At 39.9% G+C, this 19,742-nt stretch overlaps 1 protein-coding gene across 11 annotated transcripts in view; it reads right to left on the bottom strand.

The window, feature by feature from the left end:
* The window catches only part of frmd4a (FERM domain containing 4A), a 71,268-nt gene that overhangs the window by 23,695 nt on the left and 27,831 nt on the right, over window positions 1-19,742 (bottom strand). For 8 of the 11 annotated variants that reach the window (XM_037978432.1, XM_037978430.1, XM_017405783.3 and 5 more), the window contains 3 exons: window positions 6,942-7,007; window positions 2,721-2,815; window positions 1,162-1,254 (listed from right to left, as the gene is read on the bottom strand). In XM_037978432.1, coding sequence (XP_037834360.1) covers window positions 1,162-1,254; window positions 2,721-2,815; window positions 6,942-7,007 — 254 coding nt within the window. Of the gene's footprint in view, window positions 1-1,161; window positions 1,255-2,720; window positions 2,816-6,941; window positions 7,008-9,742; window positions 10,068-19,501; window positions 19,707-19,742 lie in introns of those variants that run through there. The other 3 variants (XM_017405791.3, XM_017405792.3, XM_017405790.3) reach the window with 3 other exon arrangements.

Genomic DNA, 19,742 nt, shown 5'->3' with positions numbered 1-19,742 from the left:
TCATTGCCAACACACATGGCTGTTTGACACAGCTTTTAGTTTGGCTCATGATACAAACAAGGACTTGAGTCAGAAGTTATCAATAAAATCTGCACATTTTGATTGCATCACGGTTGCATTATGCAGTGATGCCATTGTTCACTAAATAGCAAGTGCAGCATGACCACGTTCAGAGAATGGGATTTTGCTATACAGCCGCTTCATTGTGTTGTGACTCGAGCTGTGTTGTAAATGCCACTCTTGAAATATCTAAACAGTCAGATTGTTTAGTGGACTTCATATGCGTCACGCTACTATGTGTTTTTCTAACAAAAACTCAGCTTGCCGTGTGTGTAACATCATTGAGATAAATTGCATACAAGGTCATGAAACACTGGACACAAACAAAAGCTTGAGTTTCCCTTTCAGGTTTTCTCTGAGGATGCATTCATGTGTGTTTGTATTTGTTTCATTTTTTTAACTAGGGCAAAGAAGTTGAATTCTTGTTTTAAACAAAGGTAATTGGCTAAGCCACACATATAATTAAAGAAAACAAAGCATGCCCGCTTTGTATTGTTGTCACATATAGAACATACTGTTTTGTGCATAAGCACTTTAAAGGCTTATGGAGGAGTGAGGAGTTTAAGCATTATTTTTATAACCATGTCACACCTTCTCAGCAAGAAAAGCACACTGAAAGGGAATTTGTCTCATAATGTTATGAGTCATGAACCAGAATATTTTCTGAACTGTTTACTGTTACATATGAATCCATGAACCTTCTATAAATGAGTGAGAAACTGCAGTCTTTTTACTGACGTTCACAAAACGGCACTTCTTCATAAAAAGTTTTTCTACCTTGTGTTTTTCTTTATTTAAAAGCTGCCTGGGATCCATTAGGCTATTTGCATTGGATTAGCATGCAGCGCATACTGATGAGGTTTAAGAAGCTCATGATTGGCTGGGCGGCCCTGTGGCGGGAGTTAAGCACCGAGGTCAAAGCTATTTCATAACTAATCTTATTAATCCATTCCTATTACAGCATGAACGTACTGTATGTGCATACACAAACACATGCAGACACTCCATCTCACTTTCGTTTTCACAAAGACATGTAATAATCATTTGGAAAATGATTTATCGAAATGAAAAGGAACTTTGCTGTTTTTAGGAAACACTTACCTGACACAGAAGTAAAGGACAATAGGACCAGCCTTCTTGGGGAATTCATGCTCTAATACCCTGCGGTCCAACTGCAGCCAACTAAAGTGGCCCCTATGAGACAAAACAACCAGTCAGAGGTATAATTAGAGATGTCTGATGATTAGAAGTAAAATAAATAAAATAATAAAACAGCATAGGCTTTAAAGCCACTAGAATAAACAACCACATGGTAAAAATGTGTACTGTAATCCAATGAATCAGTATTCGTGATCTTTTTTGGAAGAAATTGTTGCTGTTTGCTGACAACTAACTGTAAAAAAAAGGATAATCTCTAGACTGCTATCAGCAACAAGTCTGAAATCCAAGGTCTGTGTTTCAGTACCCTTGGCAAAGATAATTTTACGTTCTAGCATGGCAGCATTATTGTAGAAAAGCACAATATTGAACAAGCTTAATTGCAGTCTTAAGCTTTTGCAAGCAGAAAATACATTGAGGAAGTTGAAATAATTTTTTAAAAGCCACAGCAATGAAACTGTATCTTCCATATCTTATGCTAAAATGTGATCGCTGGAAGTGACAAATTAATTTCTAAAGAAGAGCTTTTAACTGTAAGAAGAAATGGCAACCTTGGGTTTACCAAGCCAATTTTCCTTTTTTCTGGAAAATGTTGGAGACATCAGTGTAAGTTTGGATGTATGATCAACAATAAATAAAAATAAAAGCTGACAGAACAACACAAATTATATTGGGTTCATTCTGCCTGTGAAAAAACGAAAGCTGAATATAAAAATCTGAAATAGATCTAAGAAGTTGTGATGGTAAGAGGTCCCCTCCCACCTCTTTTTTTACTCTTCTCCCTCTCTGTTTCCGACTGAGAGGAAAAACTGCAGCGACAGCTTGTCACCCTGGTAACCCTACACAGTCTCCTGAGCAACATCTCTCAAACTGTCCTCCTTCTCTTTCTAGTCACTGGGTCCCCCCCCCCACCCCCCACCACACACACACCCCACAGCCTTTTTGACCACTGAGCAGTCAGAGCTGAGACGCCTGCTTTCTCCAGGCACATGCAACAAATCTGCACATCATGGGATTCTTCCTGAGGGAAGCAGATTCTGCTTTGCTAGACTGACATTGGCACCAGAGTGTGTCGCATACGTGAAAATGCCAAAGAGCAGAGGTCAGTCCTGCTTGATATCAAAGGGTGAATTGATCAAAAAAAAAAAAAAAAACACACGCACGCTAAGACACAAAGGCTAATGTTTGCCTGTATGCAAATCACCAGCATGTCTGTATGGCTATCGTGCTATGGCGCTCTTGTCTTTCCAGGTCACAAAGCACAACTAATTTGAATGTCACTTTTGCATTGTAAGCATAGCACAGGATCTTTGTTATCACAGAACAAACCAGACTGCATGACCGCTAAATCATAACAACAAAACTTTTCATGACAAAGTATTCTACCTACATTCGTTGAGTTGGGTTTGTTTGTATTTCAAAAGACATATAAAAACAACAGTTTATATATAAAGACTATTTTTCCCAGTTTCATTTCTAAAATAAGTCTTAAATGTACTTACGTTTCATCTGTGTATGCAATTCCAAAGTACTCCTTCTCCTTAAGGTTGAAGTGGGAGGCTACGAGGTCCAGCAAGTCCTTAGCCATCAGCTTGGGCTGCAGAGAGGCAGATATAGGATTTTAGGCTGGGTTATGATTGTACTGATCAAATATGTTGCTTGTTTTATGCATATAAGTGTAGTGATTTATCACCTAGCAGATTAATTAGAGCAAGCCCATGTGGTAAAGCTTCGTGCAAATGTATTATATATCAGCTATTGATTTACAGCAATGACTAAGCAGTTTTAAAAAACACCAGGGAAAAGAGCAAAACAGCCAGAGGGAGGAGATAAGTGGGAGAAAGAGAGAGAGCAGAAAAAAGATGGATGGAGTTTGTGGATGTTGCTGACAGTGCACATACCCAGCCCTATCCTTCTTCTCCCTCCACTCTCCTTTCTGACCCACACCTCCACTGCAGAGTCATGGCTCCGAGCTGAATCACTGGATGGCAGACACAAGCTAACTAATCCAGTGGAATATTGCCTCGGCTATACATGTTGAGAGCATTTATTCATCCCAACATCAAGAGCAGACAGATCATCTTAAAGCCAAGCAGAAGCCAAGGACTGCTGCCATATGCTTGCTGGTTTGTCACATCCTGACTAACAGTACACCCGACCCTGAGGTTAACCATGGGTGTGCCTTTCTGCCTACTTTTATACACAAACGCACATCTGCATGCACATATGCACACACAAACCCAAGTATGAGTTCCTTGCATCCACTCCCTGCACACATAAGGAACACATGTGTTGGGCTTTATAAAATAAAAAGAGCAAGAGGAATACATAATATGTGAAACTAAATGAAAGATGGACAAACACACACCACAAAGAAACAGTACAGAACAATAGCAGAAACATTCTTAACAATTTCTTCCTACTGTCCCATACTATCTACTCTCTGGACACCTAACTTCAGTGTCAGAAGCTACTGAGAGCTATTTAGAGAGAAGAAGAGGATGTTATACTGACCAAGCACACACACACACACATGCACACTCACACACACACTATCACATCTGGACTGACCTAGATCTCATATAAGCACGCCTACAGTTATTCTGCTACACATAAAGACTCCTGAGAGATAAGAAATGGAGGGGCGAGCTTGAGGTAAAGTTTAAATAAAGGCTGATTTTGTCCTTTCATTGCATCTCAACAAATAAAGCTAAACAGAAAATGACTGAGGGACATGGTAGATGACAGCTTTCTCAATGTCCCTTTGATGTAATCACAACACAAATTACTGGGAAACGCAAGAAAAATCAGATTCCAAACTGTAACAAAAGGGAAGTACTGACACCATCAAGGGTAAACTTTTAAATACATGTGCATATTCTTGAAATTTATTCAGAGTACAAGCTTGATATAATAAACAGTGCTGACTCTGGTGTTTAGGTCCTGATAGGTGTGACTCATCAGAAATTGGAACTACCATTCACAGCTTGATTGGCACTGTTACTTCTCCAAATGGAAGAGAGCGAACTTCTAAGATCAACATCAGACCCTTTGAAGTGATCAGATCATTTCAAGATGTTTCAAAAGAAGCTGTCGTTATAGTATTAACAGTAATATGTGTTTTGGTTCAGTATGAAAAACAGACAGTGGTGGTCTTTCATTATCGCACAACAGTCAACTGCCTTGGCAACACTAACAATGAAACAACATCAATGGCACCACAAGTAGCAACCGATGAGTAGGGGGACAAAGTCACATGCGTAAACACATGAGTAAACAGCTGGAAAGATGATATGGAGATGAAATAAACCGTAACTATACTGTTAAAATTCAGGAGTAAATGACTACAGATGAAAAGAAATGCAAGGAATTCCTCTGAGTTTCCTGGCTCAACATTTAGGAATACCAGGCAGAATGTGGAATCACAGTGAATTTTGTTTCCTTTCCAAGTGGAGACACCAACCTTTCCACAAGCATCCTTAAAGCCTATTTAGATTGCACATACCTGATGCGTAACAATTCTGTATAAAACTCTTACAGTGCTACAGACACTCAATGACAGTGAGTAACAGACAGACAAAAACAGCAAGCAGACACATACAAACACACACTGAGGAGCCAACTTTCAGACAGTGCAGCTCTTTTCTACCTTAGGCAGCATTACTCCGAACAGACATTTAGCCCGTGCCTCCTCAGCGACACAGGTAATTAACAGGGTAAGAATTACAGGGAAGTGCATGTGAGCAAGAGATGCACTAAAGCCTATACACAGACAAGTGGCAATCACACAACACGGTATCTGCAAACAGCTAGACAGACCCATGATGCCTTCAAAGTCCCTCAATTTTATGATAAACCAACACTTTTATCAGTAGCAGTCCATACAGTCCAAGGCAGAGTAAGGATAAGGATTTCATCCATATGTTTGGCATTAATTTGATTTGGATAGGTTTACTATTAAATGTACAATCTGGTCAATTTGTGATCTGTGTTTATAGTACATATTCTTCTGCCAATAGTGCGTTACTTCCTAAACAAACCACGGATGACGGCCCATCAAAGGTAGGAGGAAGGATATAGGTAGAGCGGTGAGGTGAATGGCACTTCTGGGACTCAGCAGTCAGTCACAGATGTATGATGCAATCTCCCAAAGAGTAGCTGGCTGTTGTGCTTGGCGTGGTTACAACAGGCCAGCTTTAACCATGAAGCTCAAAGGTGGTCAGTGAAGACTTATATTTGAAATACACAGCAGTGTGCACTTTCTTTGAGTTCAATTATAAATATTCTTTCAAGAAATCTTTTTTTTTTTGCAAGTGAGTGGCGGACTTGTCTGCTTCTTAGTTCAGTGAAAAACTTAGAATAACATTACAATTCTCTATGGTCCTACTAACAGCACACTGGCCTACAGAACATCCGCCCAACAGAGAGATGCAAGCAGAAAGGAAAAGAGGAAAAAGACAGCAATACCTTGATTTATGTGATGATTGCTTAGTAATAACATCCACATTTCTGGCATTTTCCTAAGTTTTTTATTCTTGCTTAACTACTGCTTAACCAAATAAAACACACGCTCTTGCAACATGTTCCATAAAATATGTTTGTAAGATATTTATTGCTTTATTTTCTGAATTGTGTCCATTCAGAAATGTTCAGGGATTAAAAATCAAGCAGAGAAGGATGATAAATGATATAAAGAGAGGGCACAGATGCATTTGAGACACGGGCAGAAAGCGCAGGGAAAAAGCAGGTAAAAGCAAACAAGCGTACGCACGAGAAAAGATGACATGGAAAGTGATGAGTTGTAAGTCAGCAGAGAAAGAGAAAGTAAGTGGGAGAAAAGCAGAACGAACTACCAATTTGAAAGAGACGATCAGTTCTGGCAGAGTAATCAAATCAGAAAGTCAGCAGACCTATCCTTGCCTCTCCCTTTTCATTTTCTCGTCTCTGTTCCAGTTCCTTCAGTATCATCTCCCGTCTCCCCATTGCTGAGAAATCATCTCCCCTTCTTTCTCTTTCACTAAGCTTCTTACATGTTCTGCCATAGTTTTTCTGTTCCCCACTTTCTCTTTGTTTCCTGTTTCAGGGCAATTACTTTCTTTTGTCTTCCTCTCTTTCCACAGCAATCAGGTAATGGTCAAGCCAAAGCAAGCTAACGGAGGTCAGGAAGAGTGAAGGAACCATGTAATGACTATATTTCAGTCTTTTTAGCCAAAATGTGAGCAAGTCAAAGAGATGTCATAACAAATCAATTAAAAACATGTATGACCAGGTTTAACCCTGAGGAGAGCTACAGCAGGAGAATGAAAGGTTTAGGGCTTTGAGTTGCAAAAACAGAAGTGATGTGTTTGTTCGCTGCCTTTGTTTATTATTGCAGTGTTGCTCAGAAGATTAACGGCTAAAATTCTTGATAGTTTAGGAGATGTAAAGGGTACTAATAATTAGCCTTATTAAACTAACTATATCAGAAAACATAGCTTAGACAGGTACGTCAAATCTGTCGCAAAGTTGCAGTGAAGCTTGTGTGCTTTTTTCAGTGAGAGATCAGGTGAGCATCAAGAAAGTGCTGTGTCACCTACTGCTGGCCAGATTTCTCTTTGTCAGCAGTAATTAAGTCCCTTAAGGCAGCAAACGTTGCTTCTCTGTAGCATTAGGAAAGCTAGCATCTGTAAAATTCTAGAGGGTAGAAAGAGGGGAACAAGCGAAAGGAAGGAAGAGACACTCACCTGTACGAGGAGCTCCAGCTTCCTGTCGTCCAATAGGTGGACCTGACATCGCCTCCCCTCTGTCATCTGGGAAATGGGAGAGAAAAAAAGATGTCAATGGTAGTGTTCTTTTTCACTAAGATATCAAAGGTTTTACCAGTTACAATAAAAACTATACTGTTTTCTAAATCTATAAGAACTTTTTATAATTAACTCATTTATTCTGATCAAGTTTTTACACTTTTTTCATTCCGAACTTTTCTTTCTTAGGTCATTTTTGACATCGAAGTGAAAACATTTATTGCAAATGTACCACTTGTACAGTGAACAGGCTTTATAATCTGTAGCTGTAACAGTTAATTCCAACAAATTAATCTCAGGGCACTTTACAAAAAGAATATATGAGATACAGCTCACTTGAGTCTAATTCCTTTTAATACAAACCAATTCATCAGATCCTAATCACAAGAAAAGTTCAACATAGTGAGATTTTGTGAAACAGAATTTAAAAAGCAAAAGTGAAAGATTTGTCCAATTAATGCTTTTATTTTCTACATAACATTTAGGACAGTCCATGAAAAAGTTTCCAAACTCATTTTCCTGTTTTCATACATATAGAATAGCTGAAGAATACTAAACAAAAATTCCACACTTTTCTATAATTTTCAGAACTGCACTGAAACCATTTCATAAAACATGTTAATTTATGACTGACATAAAAGTACACCATGCTTTGGACTGAGCTTGGACCTTGCCTGTCTGTGTGGTATTACACTGAAGTCAGAACACGGTTATCTCAACTAGACAATGGGCTAACAGAGACAGTGTCCTGCACACCGTTCCTCTGACATTTTTAACATTCCTCCTTGAGCAGGAACTCTATTGCCCATCAGTACACTAGCAACCATAGTCTCAAAACCAGTGAGGGAAAGTGTCCACTAACAATGCTCACAGGAGGGCTTGTTTATGTTGCTAACATGAGGTTTGCTGAAGTAAGATGCAGAAAGGAAAACATCTGTGTGCCAAGTTCAGGTGTAAACAGGTGCAGGTGATGCAGGTGCAGTGATGAGACAGTCAACTGTGGGAAACAACAAGTTAGAGCAAATATCTCACACGAGAGACAGAACGAACTCTGAAAACCTGCTAGTAAAGTTCCCACTTTGCAATGAAAGACAAACAAACCCAGGACAAAGACACAAAGTTGATTTAGGCACCGGAATACAAATGAGCAAACTCTGCCAGAGAGCTGAGCATCATAAAGTGTGTCTGAGTCTGTATCCTGCTGTTTTCAGCACATGTGGAGTTGCTCCACAATTTAACAGGAAACGTGGACCCTGAGGACCACAAACACCCCCTTACTCCTCCCAGACTTCCCCCCACATCTGGGAGATGAGAAGTTAGAGGGTGGAAGACAGTGCATGAAAAAGAAGAAGGAAAAAAAGGGGAATGGGAGAGGTCATGTTTTTAATATAAGGGATAATAATGGCTTACAGAATACAAAATCTGCAACGTAAACACAAGAGCAACCGGTTTGTAACTCTTCACCGTGAGGCCACCTGAGGCTATTGCAATTTAGTAAGGGTGTGTCACAGTTACTGTAAGAGTTTAACAAAAAAACGACCTTCCCACTTTCCCACCATTCATGTCGGCTTGTGTAAGGTGGCAAGCTGACAGTGAGATTTCACAGAGAGATGAAGACATCAGAAACAGAAGAGGGGGAGAAAATGACACAGGTATGCCTCAACACTCATCCCAGTGTGAACTCCTCAAATGACTACTGGTGTGTGAGTGCATGTGTGTGGCTTTCTACCTTCACTGCAGAGCCTGGTTTACTCTTTCCACCGATCTCCCGTGGTTTAATGGTTTAGATTGGGTGCACCTGTGCACACAGTCGGTGAACGTTTTAACTTTGTTTTGTTTGTTTGTTTGAATCTGCCCTTCTGCCTTACCCTCCTAAACTTAACACACGGTTCAGTGGAGCAAACCCCCCTAATGATTTGTTCTAATTATTTTGACATGACTCTAAAAATGCCAATTATGTCCTAAGTTGCTGAAAACAAATGGTTATATCAGGAAACGTTTTGTCTGCATTGCAGACGCAAACACATACACAAACACACACAAGTATGTACACACTCACTGGCAATCAGCTTCAAGCTTCTGGGAATACCGCAAACCTTAATATCTAGGTAACAAATCACTGCCCTGAGGCTTAAAGTAGAGACGCCAATCTGCCAGAAACAGATGCTTATTAGTTTTAAAAATTAAATTCACTTTGTGGTACTGGGCACATGATTGTGAGTTCATGTCCATCACTGAATCAAATGTAATAAAGTCTCTATGAATAGCCTGCTGTGATTAAACTAGAAAATTCGCAATATTTCAGCCATATTTAATGTGAGCCTGATAGTTCACATTCTCGTGGTCAACATGAACACTGAACAAGGCATCTTGGCACTAAAAACACTATAATGTGCTGTATATAATAGCAGCATAACAATCCAGCTTCAGAGTGCTCGTTTTTAGCTTAAAAGCAGCATGTGGTAGAAGTTACATCACTTTGCCCTGGTTTGTGAATCACGCTGCATGTAGTCCACCAACATTTCTCTCTCATTACTTGTCACGGTTGAACTGGCTAATATAGCAGACATCCTCTGGGCCTGACTCAATGGGAAGAAACGCTGTGATTAAACGGCCATGGGCGCAGACGAAACGCCATCTGAAGCACCTATTCGAAAGGTTTTCATAGTTCACTGGAGCTGACGTTAAACATAAAACGCAGACAGGCGGTTGTCAAGAGATGCGACAGCAGGAATTATTACCTTGCAAACAAACGCTCTCCCCTCTCCCTGTAGCTCCCACAGACTGAGACACCGGCACCAAAGGGGGGGAAGAAAAAAAAATTGAAAGCAAATAACCTGGAATATTAATCCCAGAAAGACACGAGTCGCGTTCCTGCCACGAAATCATCAAAAAACACTCGTTTTCCTGGCCGGCCTGAACGAGGAGGCACATCAGCATCCATGTTTGTGGCCGTTAGTTAACGTTAGCCGTCGCTGCCGCTGACTCCCTGTCAACACTACGGGCAGCGCGGTCTCACACCCGAACCAAGATAAAAAAAAAAACTACTTTACTGCGACTTGTGAAGGGGTCTTCCAAAACTACCTTCTCTCTCTCTCTCTCTCTCTCATCCCTCCTTCGGAACACACAGAGCCTCACGCTGCCTGTTGGTCTCTCCTCTCGACCAGCTCTCCCCCCCCACCGTCCCCACCCCCTCTCCTCTCCTATTCGCTACCGGCGCCGCGCGCACGGACTGAGACCGTACAGGAGACCGTACCAACGGTCAGCCAGCAGGGGGGGCACCGGAAGAAGCGGCGGCTAAAAGACGGTCTGTGTTGCTGCTTCTCTTTGCCTGTCACCGGAGCTGCTTCGAAAAAAAACAAAACAAAACACGGGAATAATGGAGACAAGATGTGGGGGCGGGGAGTGGAGGAGATGAGGGTGTGCAGCGGCTCCCAGTCATGAGAAACTGCAGACATCTATGTCTGTGCAGCATGTGTGTGTGTGTGTGTGTGTGCTTACACCCACAGACACGTGAGTCTGCACAGCATGCAAACAGTCTGCCGTTAAAACCAGTGTTAACAACGAGCCGAGATGCCTGGTTTATAAAGCACACCGCCTTAGGGTAAGTACAGGTGAGGTCCCCTGCTCTCAGGTGACAGATCACTTTACCCCATGTGTGTGTTTTGACAAATTTCCAAAAGTGTGTAACGGTGCACAGATTTGAATGGTTCAGTCCTTGCAGAGTGGTGCATCCTGTCTACACCTAAAACACACATCTTGCTTTGAGTTCTGGCCTTCAGCCCACTGCAGCCGTTGGACTGACAGTGTTTTTTCCCCTCCACCTTCTTTATTTATGTTTTTTTTTTTGGATGCCTTAAATTGGGCGCTTGTGTTCCAGCTGGGCAGCAGCCGTTAAAACCAGAAGCAGTTAAAATGACAGAATGAATCTGGTTTATGGTGCCATAAATAGAGACCAATGAGCAGGACAGAAGCATGCCTGAGCTGTCATTAACTTGTCATAATGACTCAACGTGTCTTTTCCATACATGTAAAGTCTCCTGGTGAGGCCGCATGTAAAGCATACAGCATCAGGGACTTGCTTATTTGTTTGAGTCTTCCAACTAATTTGTTTGAGCCAAACGCAGTTGCACCATATGTACAATTTTGATGTAATCTTCACCAGAAATATTGACATTGGGCAATGTGATGCAGTTAAAGTTAATGTTCTTGGCTTGAACAGTGTTCTCTCTACCAGAACATGTTCTGCAACCCCAAAAATTCAGCTTAGTTTGCAGTCAGTCACATGAGAAGTGAGGAGGTGTATCCTTTCCCCTCCTGCTGCTGGATTTTTTCTGTTTCTGGATATTTTTGGCCTCGTCCAGACACCGGAAAGTGGCCTGTCCAACTTAAACATCTCCAGATGAGTGTTTCTTTGGCTTTAAAATATACAACGGTCTCTCGTTTTTATTCCCCAGTCACATACATATCTCTGTTCATTGGAAGCTTCCTCAGATTGCTATCACAAGGACCCTGTAGTCTGAAAGCAAGAGAGACAGCAAGAAAAAAAATGAACCAAAGCAGGGACTTGGGAAATGGGGTAAGGGTGGTCATGACCAAAGAAGAGACTAAAACAAAACTATTTTTTTCTGGGCACTGAAATTACAGGAGTTTGTGAACTTTTGCTCCTGTCTAAGATGAATGTGAGTGTGGAGAGAGAGGTGGCAGATTCACAAACTTAGAGAGGAAATAAAAAGAAAGAAGTGAGGCTGAACGGAATAATGAGAAGCTCTGAATTAATGATCCACTCTGTTCAAAGTTTGTGCCTCTTTAGTATTTCTGCTCACCTTTCCATGACCTGCTGAGAATATTGCCAAGAAACACAAGGTGAGGAACTTAGATGTCACTTATCTGGACTCTGGCTTTGTTATGAAACCAATATGTTTCTGTTCTGGGCTGTAATAAGACACTGATCTGATATATTTCAACAAAGCAGTGGCTTATGAGTGGAAAGATCTGAGTGGTTTTAAAGCGATAGTTCAGATCTTTTGAAGTGAGTTATTTTCAAAATATCATAAACAAGCATTAACCTGTTGTAGCTAGCTCTTTAAATGCCCTTAATTTGGAGAAATAGAGTTAAATTAATGAACTAGCAGCTAATGTTAGCTAAAATAGGTCATACCAAATTGCACTGGTATGACCTATTACGAAATATTTGAGACTGAAGTTATTTTAAGACAGCAGCAATCCACTTTGGTCTTGGCCCCACTCAGGCTAGTTGTTAGTATGTATTTCTTCAAGCTTAGGCCATTCAAAGAGCTATCTACAACATGTAAGATATTAAATGTTCATAATCTTTCCACAGAACTCCACTTCATCTCTTTCACAATGAGTTTGTGTTAGAGCTGGGGTTTTGGGGTCAGACAACATGGCTGGATTGTCTGAGCTGGAAAAGGTAACCTACACTGTGATATAAACACAGCTGAACGTTTAATTGAAGCAAGATGGAGAATCTATTTAACCCCATCTGTGGGACGCTGCGGTAGGCATTTAGGACTGACATCCACTCTCTATGCTCTCTGTGTTGCTCTGCCTCCCGTTGTCTACTTCCATATTTACGGAGACTACATGAAGACACTTTTGAAACTCGTTACACTCTGAGTTAGCATTGTTTGACACAAGCAGCTTCGTGATGATTTAAGATGCTGAAATCATTATATCTGAAGACGCTTTATGACTCGCCTGTAACTTTAATGTAACAGCACCTATGTAAGGCACATAAAACCCTCAATGGGCTACAGCTTCAGTGCAGTTTGATGGAAGTGTAAAAGCCAAATGGACAATCAAAAGCAGGGCAAAATTGCATCTTTTTTCACCACCTAGAATTGATGGTATAGTGGTAGAGTAAGACGGAGCAGGGAGGGTCAGGGAAAGGCAGCCAGGAATGTCTAGAGAAACGACTGATCTGTTTTGTTTGCTCAAGTGTGTATGTGTGTGAGTGTGTGTCCATGTCTGATTATATATGTGTGTGTGTGTCTTTGAGCTCCACCCTCTCTGCCCATGAGTGACTTTTTGGACTGAAATGTGGTTCCAGTTAGGCCGTTTTTAAAATCAGAAACATACTGGCACTTCAAACAAACTGGAGATATTTCTGTAGTCAGCTCTGCTTTGTTCTCAATTTACTATAAACCTCCATTCCCAGACTTTTACACACACGCCACTCCCCCATACACACACACACAAAACTTTCCTCTTTCTTTTATTGGAATCATAACTGACAGATGGAAACTATTCTGAATTTCAAAAACTAAATAGACATTTTTACCTGGAGCACTGCTGTGAGTTCTTAAAGCACACTCAGTGAACATATCAAGAATTTTTATTTTATAGATATTGTGTGATCTATACTCTGAGCTGTGCTGAATCATATAAATCTATATAAGACTTGACATCTCAGCTGAGGCTTTGCACTAAGAAGAGCCTCAGTGACTGTGAAAAAAAAGCAACTTGCTAATAATAGTAAAAAGTACCAGTTCGAAATGAACACATATGATTATTGCTTTGTAGTTTTATGGCAGTGGTTCCCAGAATTTCAACTTTTGACCCACAAAATAAAAGTGGAAAAGACCTGTGACCCCAACTATTGCTAGTTGAAGTATACAAAAAAAGCCATTTAACAAAAACCTCATAACCTATTTTATTATTTTTATCCATTTGTGGTCACTGTTTAAATTTTTTATGACAAATAAGGCTAAATATGCTTGTGACAGCCATTTTTTACATTAATTTGATTCCTGTAGACCTTCTCAGGACCCCACACATGGTGTTTCAAAACCCACACTGGGATACTGACTCCAACTTTGGGTCTCATTGTCCTAAAGTAAATATGAATATACAGTATCTTGTAGTCAAAACATTTGGTGATTTATTGTGTTTTTCCTGTTTGCCTGCTTGTTTAAAATTCATTTCTTCAGTCTTGGAGACTCTGCATAAGATGTTCACACCAATTGTTTTTTATTCCATTTATAATTATTTTGTTCTGTAACTCCAAATTGTTGCTTAGATTTCAGTCAGTTAGTTACTCTTTTCAGGTCCACATTATCTCTGCACTTGCTGCTGGTGTTCTTTTCTGCTCTCTCTTCTTCTCCTTTTACATACTTTAACTTTGCTTTTGCTCTGGTTTTGATGTAAAAACTTTAGCTAAAAACAGCAACAATAACATGTGCAAAAACACTCATATAGAGCATAAAGTTATCCAAAGTGTATAGCATTTTTGAACAAGACCATTGCAATTGTCTTCTGAGATTACATCCAATCCAATGAAATACCTCTGTGAGCACACTCTGATGACACAGCGCCACAGTGTGTCTGCTTCAGTACACATCACAACTCTGAGAAGAGTGCATATGCCGAGTCTTGCATGCAGTTGCAGTTTGAAAGATATTGCACATGTTGACCAGCCATGTCTCATAAAAAAGTCTCTGTAGCACACGATTCTCTTTGCATCTGTATCTGCTCTTGTTCTCAGTCTCTGTCCTCTGTCCTTCTCCTGCTCTGACACTGATTAGGCATTCTTTAAGCTCCAGCACAAATGAATGTTTGGGTTGATAAATGCACTATGTGTATTGTAAAATGTTTGGCATATATCTGTTTTTTTGGTTTTGATGACATGGTGCTGACCTAGTAACGTCAGAACAAAGGTATGGGGGTAAAGAAGTCTGCAGCCAGACTAAGAAAGGGGAGCCCTGGGTTTCAGGATGAATAGGTACCAGTGATGTCATGTCTTCGGGTCTTTTATCTAAATGAAACACAGTCTTGGTGATTGTGAGGAGGCTGATCTACCAGGATGTGGACTGGCTGTGTGAGTCATTCACAAGGGAAGGATCTTTTACCCCTACACCTCCTCTCCTCATCTATAATTCACACAGTGAGAAATCACAGTGGACCCAAGTGACCCGGTGTTCACTGATACCGCTGGAAATGCACGCAGTGACACAGCGTGACTTAGAAGGAGGTGTTTGATTCGGCTCTGCTAATAGCATAAATGGGTGCTTCTCTTTTAGCTTGTGAACTCATTGAACTTTGATTGGTAAATCTTCCAGCTTGACCTATCCTGCTCTCCAGCCTCTTCTGTCTTTGTTTTTGCTTCATCGTATGCAAATAAACAGCAAACCACACACACACACACACACACACACACACACACACACTCACACTGGGACACAGAGCTTGTGGCATAAATTCAAGGGCACTGAGTGAAGCAGAGCAGTTGAACTGCAGTGGCCTTTATCCCCTGTCCTGTGACTGAAGAGAATACCAAACAGTCTAATCGTTTATCTTCCTGAATATTGAACAGAGCTGTCTGCAAACTCCTATACAAAAGTGTGTGTGAAGAATGTGTCACAGTTCTAATATATTCTACTTGCCTATTAAACATGTACCCAGAGACCAGAACAGCAGGGGATAGAAGCAAAAAAACATCCCAATCCTCAATGTTCTTTGCTGATTTTGCCATTATGTGTGTGTATGTGGGCACACACACTCCAGGTTAATTAGGGAGACAACCAATACCAGTGTCAATGCATTGGCTTTACAGGACCTCCTTGAGCTTCCACCTACATAATAGCTCTTGGATTTTGAAACTATTTACTTCTTTAGCTGAGTGGTATGAAAGTAATCATCACTGTCACACACACACACAGACACAATCGTCTGTATTTGAATGTGAATATCTGAGCATTTTTATGGGGCGCCGTTTGTAAAGGAGCTTGTGCTAAAAATTCATGCCTAAATTTTGTCACATTTAGCTTCTGCTAAAAATTCATGCCTAAATTTTGTCACATTTAGCTTCAAACACTGTTTAAAAATGTAGTGTTGATTTTCTGATGTCACTTTTTACAACATTTAGCTAGTTACATGTAATTGTTACAGCTACATACTAAATATAAATCTAAATGCTAAATGTTAAATCTAAATGTTAAATGTTAAATCTAAATGTTGTAAAAAGTGACATCAGAAAATCAACACTACATTTTTAAACAGTGTTTGAAGCTAAATGTGACAAAATTTAGGCATGAATTTTTAGCAGAAGCTAAATGTGACAAAATTTAGGCATGAATTTTTAGCAGAAGCTAAATGTGACAAAATTTAGGCATGAATTTTTAGCAGAAGCTAAATGTGACAAAATTTAGGCATGAATTTTTAGCAGAAGCTAAATGTGACAAAATTTAGGCATGAATTTTTAGCAGAAGCTAAATGTGACAAAATTTAGGCATGAATTTTTAGCACAAGCTCCTTTACAAACGGCGCCCCATACATTTTAATTATATTGTGCTTTACCCCTAACATCAAAATAATTTAAAGTTTTCTCGCAACAGTACATTTTCTATATGAAAGTTTTGCTAAGGTTTTGAGTTATTCCTTAATTTTTTAATATTTTGCATTCAAGGTGTCAGACTTTCTCATAGTCTTTCAAAGAGGTCATAATCAGTAGCTTTTCAAAATCTCTGAAGCTCTTTCAAAGTTTTTCTTTGGCACTGCTTTTTAGCCTTTTTTTGTGAAATACAGTACCTGACCATTCTCTGAGGAATGTTTTTTTTTTTGTTGTTGTTTATTAAGCCACTTAACTTTGACCTGGGAATCATTCAGGCATGAAAGAGCTTCTAAACTCAATGGATGATCCAGTGCTGTGTGGACTGATAAGATACATCTTTACAAAAAATCTCTCACAAAGGCACGAAATGTTCCAGATTCTTTAGCTGAATCTATAGAAAATACCATAAATAGCACAATTTGACATACATGAAATAATATTAAAGTACCAACTCATTGATTTTCAAAAAGTTATTAGCTGAAAACCTGCTTTCCAGAAGATGATCAACCGAAGGCTGATGCATCTTTCAAGTCAAGTCCTATTTCTTAAAGACATTGATTTCAGCTGTTTGTTCACTAGAGACAGTTCTTTGTAGGCCTGACATTTCTTTTCTCAACCATTTGTCTTTCTTATTTTTAAGCACACAATAAAGTGCAGGTACATAGACAGGACAGAAAATTAATGTAAAAGCAGGCAAAGTTGAAAGAAAAACTTTTAAAGACCTTCAAAAAGCTTGAAGAACTATTGATTAATACAGTGTCAATAGATTACAAGAAAGTCTGGCTTCTTGGAAGCAAAGTGTAAATGCATTTTAGGTTATTTAAAACATTTGCACAGTACTGTCTACTGTGGAAGAAATGTAGGGCATCAAGAAGAGAAGGCACTGTTGCACAGAGTTTAAAACTGTAGACAAAGATACAACTCAAGGGTATAAACTCAAAGTTAAAAGGCATGGAGTGAAGACTTTCCTCACAAAGTGATTTAAACCAGTTGATGACAGTTTCACAATACCAAGATGGAAACCAGATAAAAACCCTTTGGTCTACAAAGTCGATATGCACTTGAGATTTTTACAAAAACAGAATCCCATCCATTCCCATCCTTCCCCTCCCCCCACCCACTACACCCCACTTCACTTTTTTTAGCTTCCCCTCAGGCTATATGGGCTCAGGTGACGTAACAAGGGTGTACGTGTGCGATTGGTACAGTTACAAGTATTCAGAGGGGAAGCACAAACAAATGCTTCAGCAGTGAAACAAAGAGGCGAAGAATTCACAGAGGGAGTGTCTGAAGAGGGTAAAAGAAGACGGCCAGAACAAAAATGAATGAGACAAATAAAAGAGACAAAAGAATAAATATTAATGATAAACAGAAGCAGGGAGAGTTATGAAGTGGCAACAAAGTGCAGACTGAGACATTTCCCCATCTTTCCTTAGGATTTAGTTTGAAGTATTGACAAACAGCGGAACGAAAAAGAACTATTATCCTTTTAGCCTGTCTGGTTGCCTTCCACGGTGCTCTGCAGTGGGGATTTATCAATCCATAGCTTTAGTTTGTTGTGACTGGACTCCATTACTACACGCGTGATTTCTCTGGGCTAAGGTAATGAAAAATGACCCAGCTCATCTGCAGGGAGAGGCCTTTGGCAGCTGCGCATGTTCTCTGTGTGAGTGTGGGCGCAATTCCTCTCGTCCAAAGGGAATCCCGTGAAAGGTATTGAATGTCTTCCATTTGGCCAATTGGCCTCAAGGAGAGCCAGAATCTGAATGTAGTAGATGGAAAGCTTTAGCTTAATAAATAAAAGGACGTAATCAATCAGAAAGTTGCCAGAGTTACAGATGAAAAGTGGATTTTTTTTTTCTGTTAAGCTATGGAATTCTTGTGAAAATGATTTGGTTTTTTTTTTTGTGTCTTACGACTACCAAAATTGTATATATTCACACAGTTTGAGGGCATTACATTTATTATTACAAAATGTTAACTTACATGTTATAGCTGTCATACATTATACCATGCAAAAATGTACAAGCTAAAACACAGTGGCTGACTAGATCAGAAATCAAATATAAAAGCTTCACTTTGTCCAAACATTCAGCTTTATTTAATTTACAGTCTGTTAGTGATTGTTAAAATTTTCCCTCAGGTAAAAACATTATATTTCATGACCTAATTTAATTACAATATTGTAAACCCTTATATATTAAACACACATAGACTCAGTGTTAGAGAATGTAATGTCCTTACAAATAGAGGATCTGAAAGTCCCTTGGAGGGATTTCCTCAGATATTTACCAGATTCCCGTCGTAATCCTCTAGGATTACCATTCTACACTAAGGCCCTAACCTCTGAACTTAAAACATTATAAAGCTCTTACATCCCCAACGCTAATGCCACGGTTAAACCCATCAGTTCACTCAACAGAAGAGGACCACCTCCAAAAACCTTGTATCATACCCACTATGGCCACGATTCAGACACACTTAGAGGATTTAAAGGGATGTCTGCCAGATTTATCAAGTAGGCTGCTCAGCCTGACCCAGTGTACAGTAAACCAGATATTACAAACCCTCTGTTTTAGTTAAAACATGACTACACTCCAACATGGCTGCTTGTGAAATACTGGAATTAACAGTGACGGCTATGAATTGAATAGGAAACACAATTGGTAATACTTATGTAATCATTTAAAAATTTTCTGTTTTCACTTTGATGGTATGATGCAGGGCAAGATTTCTATTCTGGCCTTACAAAATGTGAGTGTCTAAATCAGGGGTGCCAGTTACACAGGGGGTCAAGATTAAATGCTTGGACCGAGATTTTTTTTTTTAAAATAAAAACTAAATAAAATATGTGCTTCTTATGATTTTGTCTCTAAGTTTTCTGTGAGGATCTGGGTTTGGCTCCGCCTTTTGGGCGGCGCTACTAACCATTACTCCACAGGTGTTCCAGTTTCCACTGACGAGACCATCTAGTACTTAAGCAGCAGGCTGAGATCAGATCTTCGCTGGAGCATCGAACCTTTTGGGTTAGATTCTCCGCCTCAGCGTCTAACCCTGATTCTTGCTCTTAGTGTTAACTTCGTTCTTTGTTTTGCCTACGTTCTAGGTTTTTGCCACGACACGACTACGGAGATTAAGGACTACTTACCTGGGACCACGTCGATACTCACCTACTGGAACTGGCTCGTTACTCCTGGAACTCTGGAACCTCTCCTCCTCTCTTCGGCGCTGAATTCATCTCCTGGACCTGTAAGCAAATAAGAAACGTTACTGGCACCACCTAGCAAATAACCTGGATCAAGACTCGTACCCGAGACTCACCCAGCTCTCCTTCTCTTTCAGACACCTCCGGATACCGCCCACTGTACATAGCTTGCACTTTGTAAATA

The sequence above is a fragment of the Kryptolebias marmoratus genome, linkage group LG11 (genome assembly GCF_001649575.2).
Source record: "Kryptolebias marmoratus isolate JLee-2015 linkage group LG11, ASM164957v2, whole genome shotgun sequence".
NCBI lineage: Eukaryota > Metazoa > Chordata > Actinopteri > Cyprinodontiformes > Rivulidae > Kryptolebias > Kryptolebias marmoratus.
The sequence above is the reverse complement of the archived record's forward strand: the minus strand, read 5'-3'. Positions and strand labels throughout refer to the sequence as shown.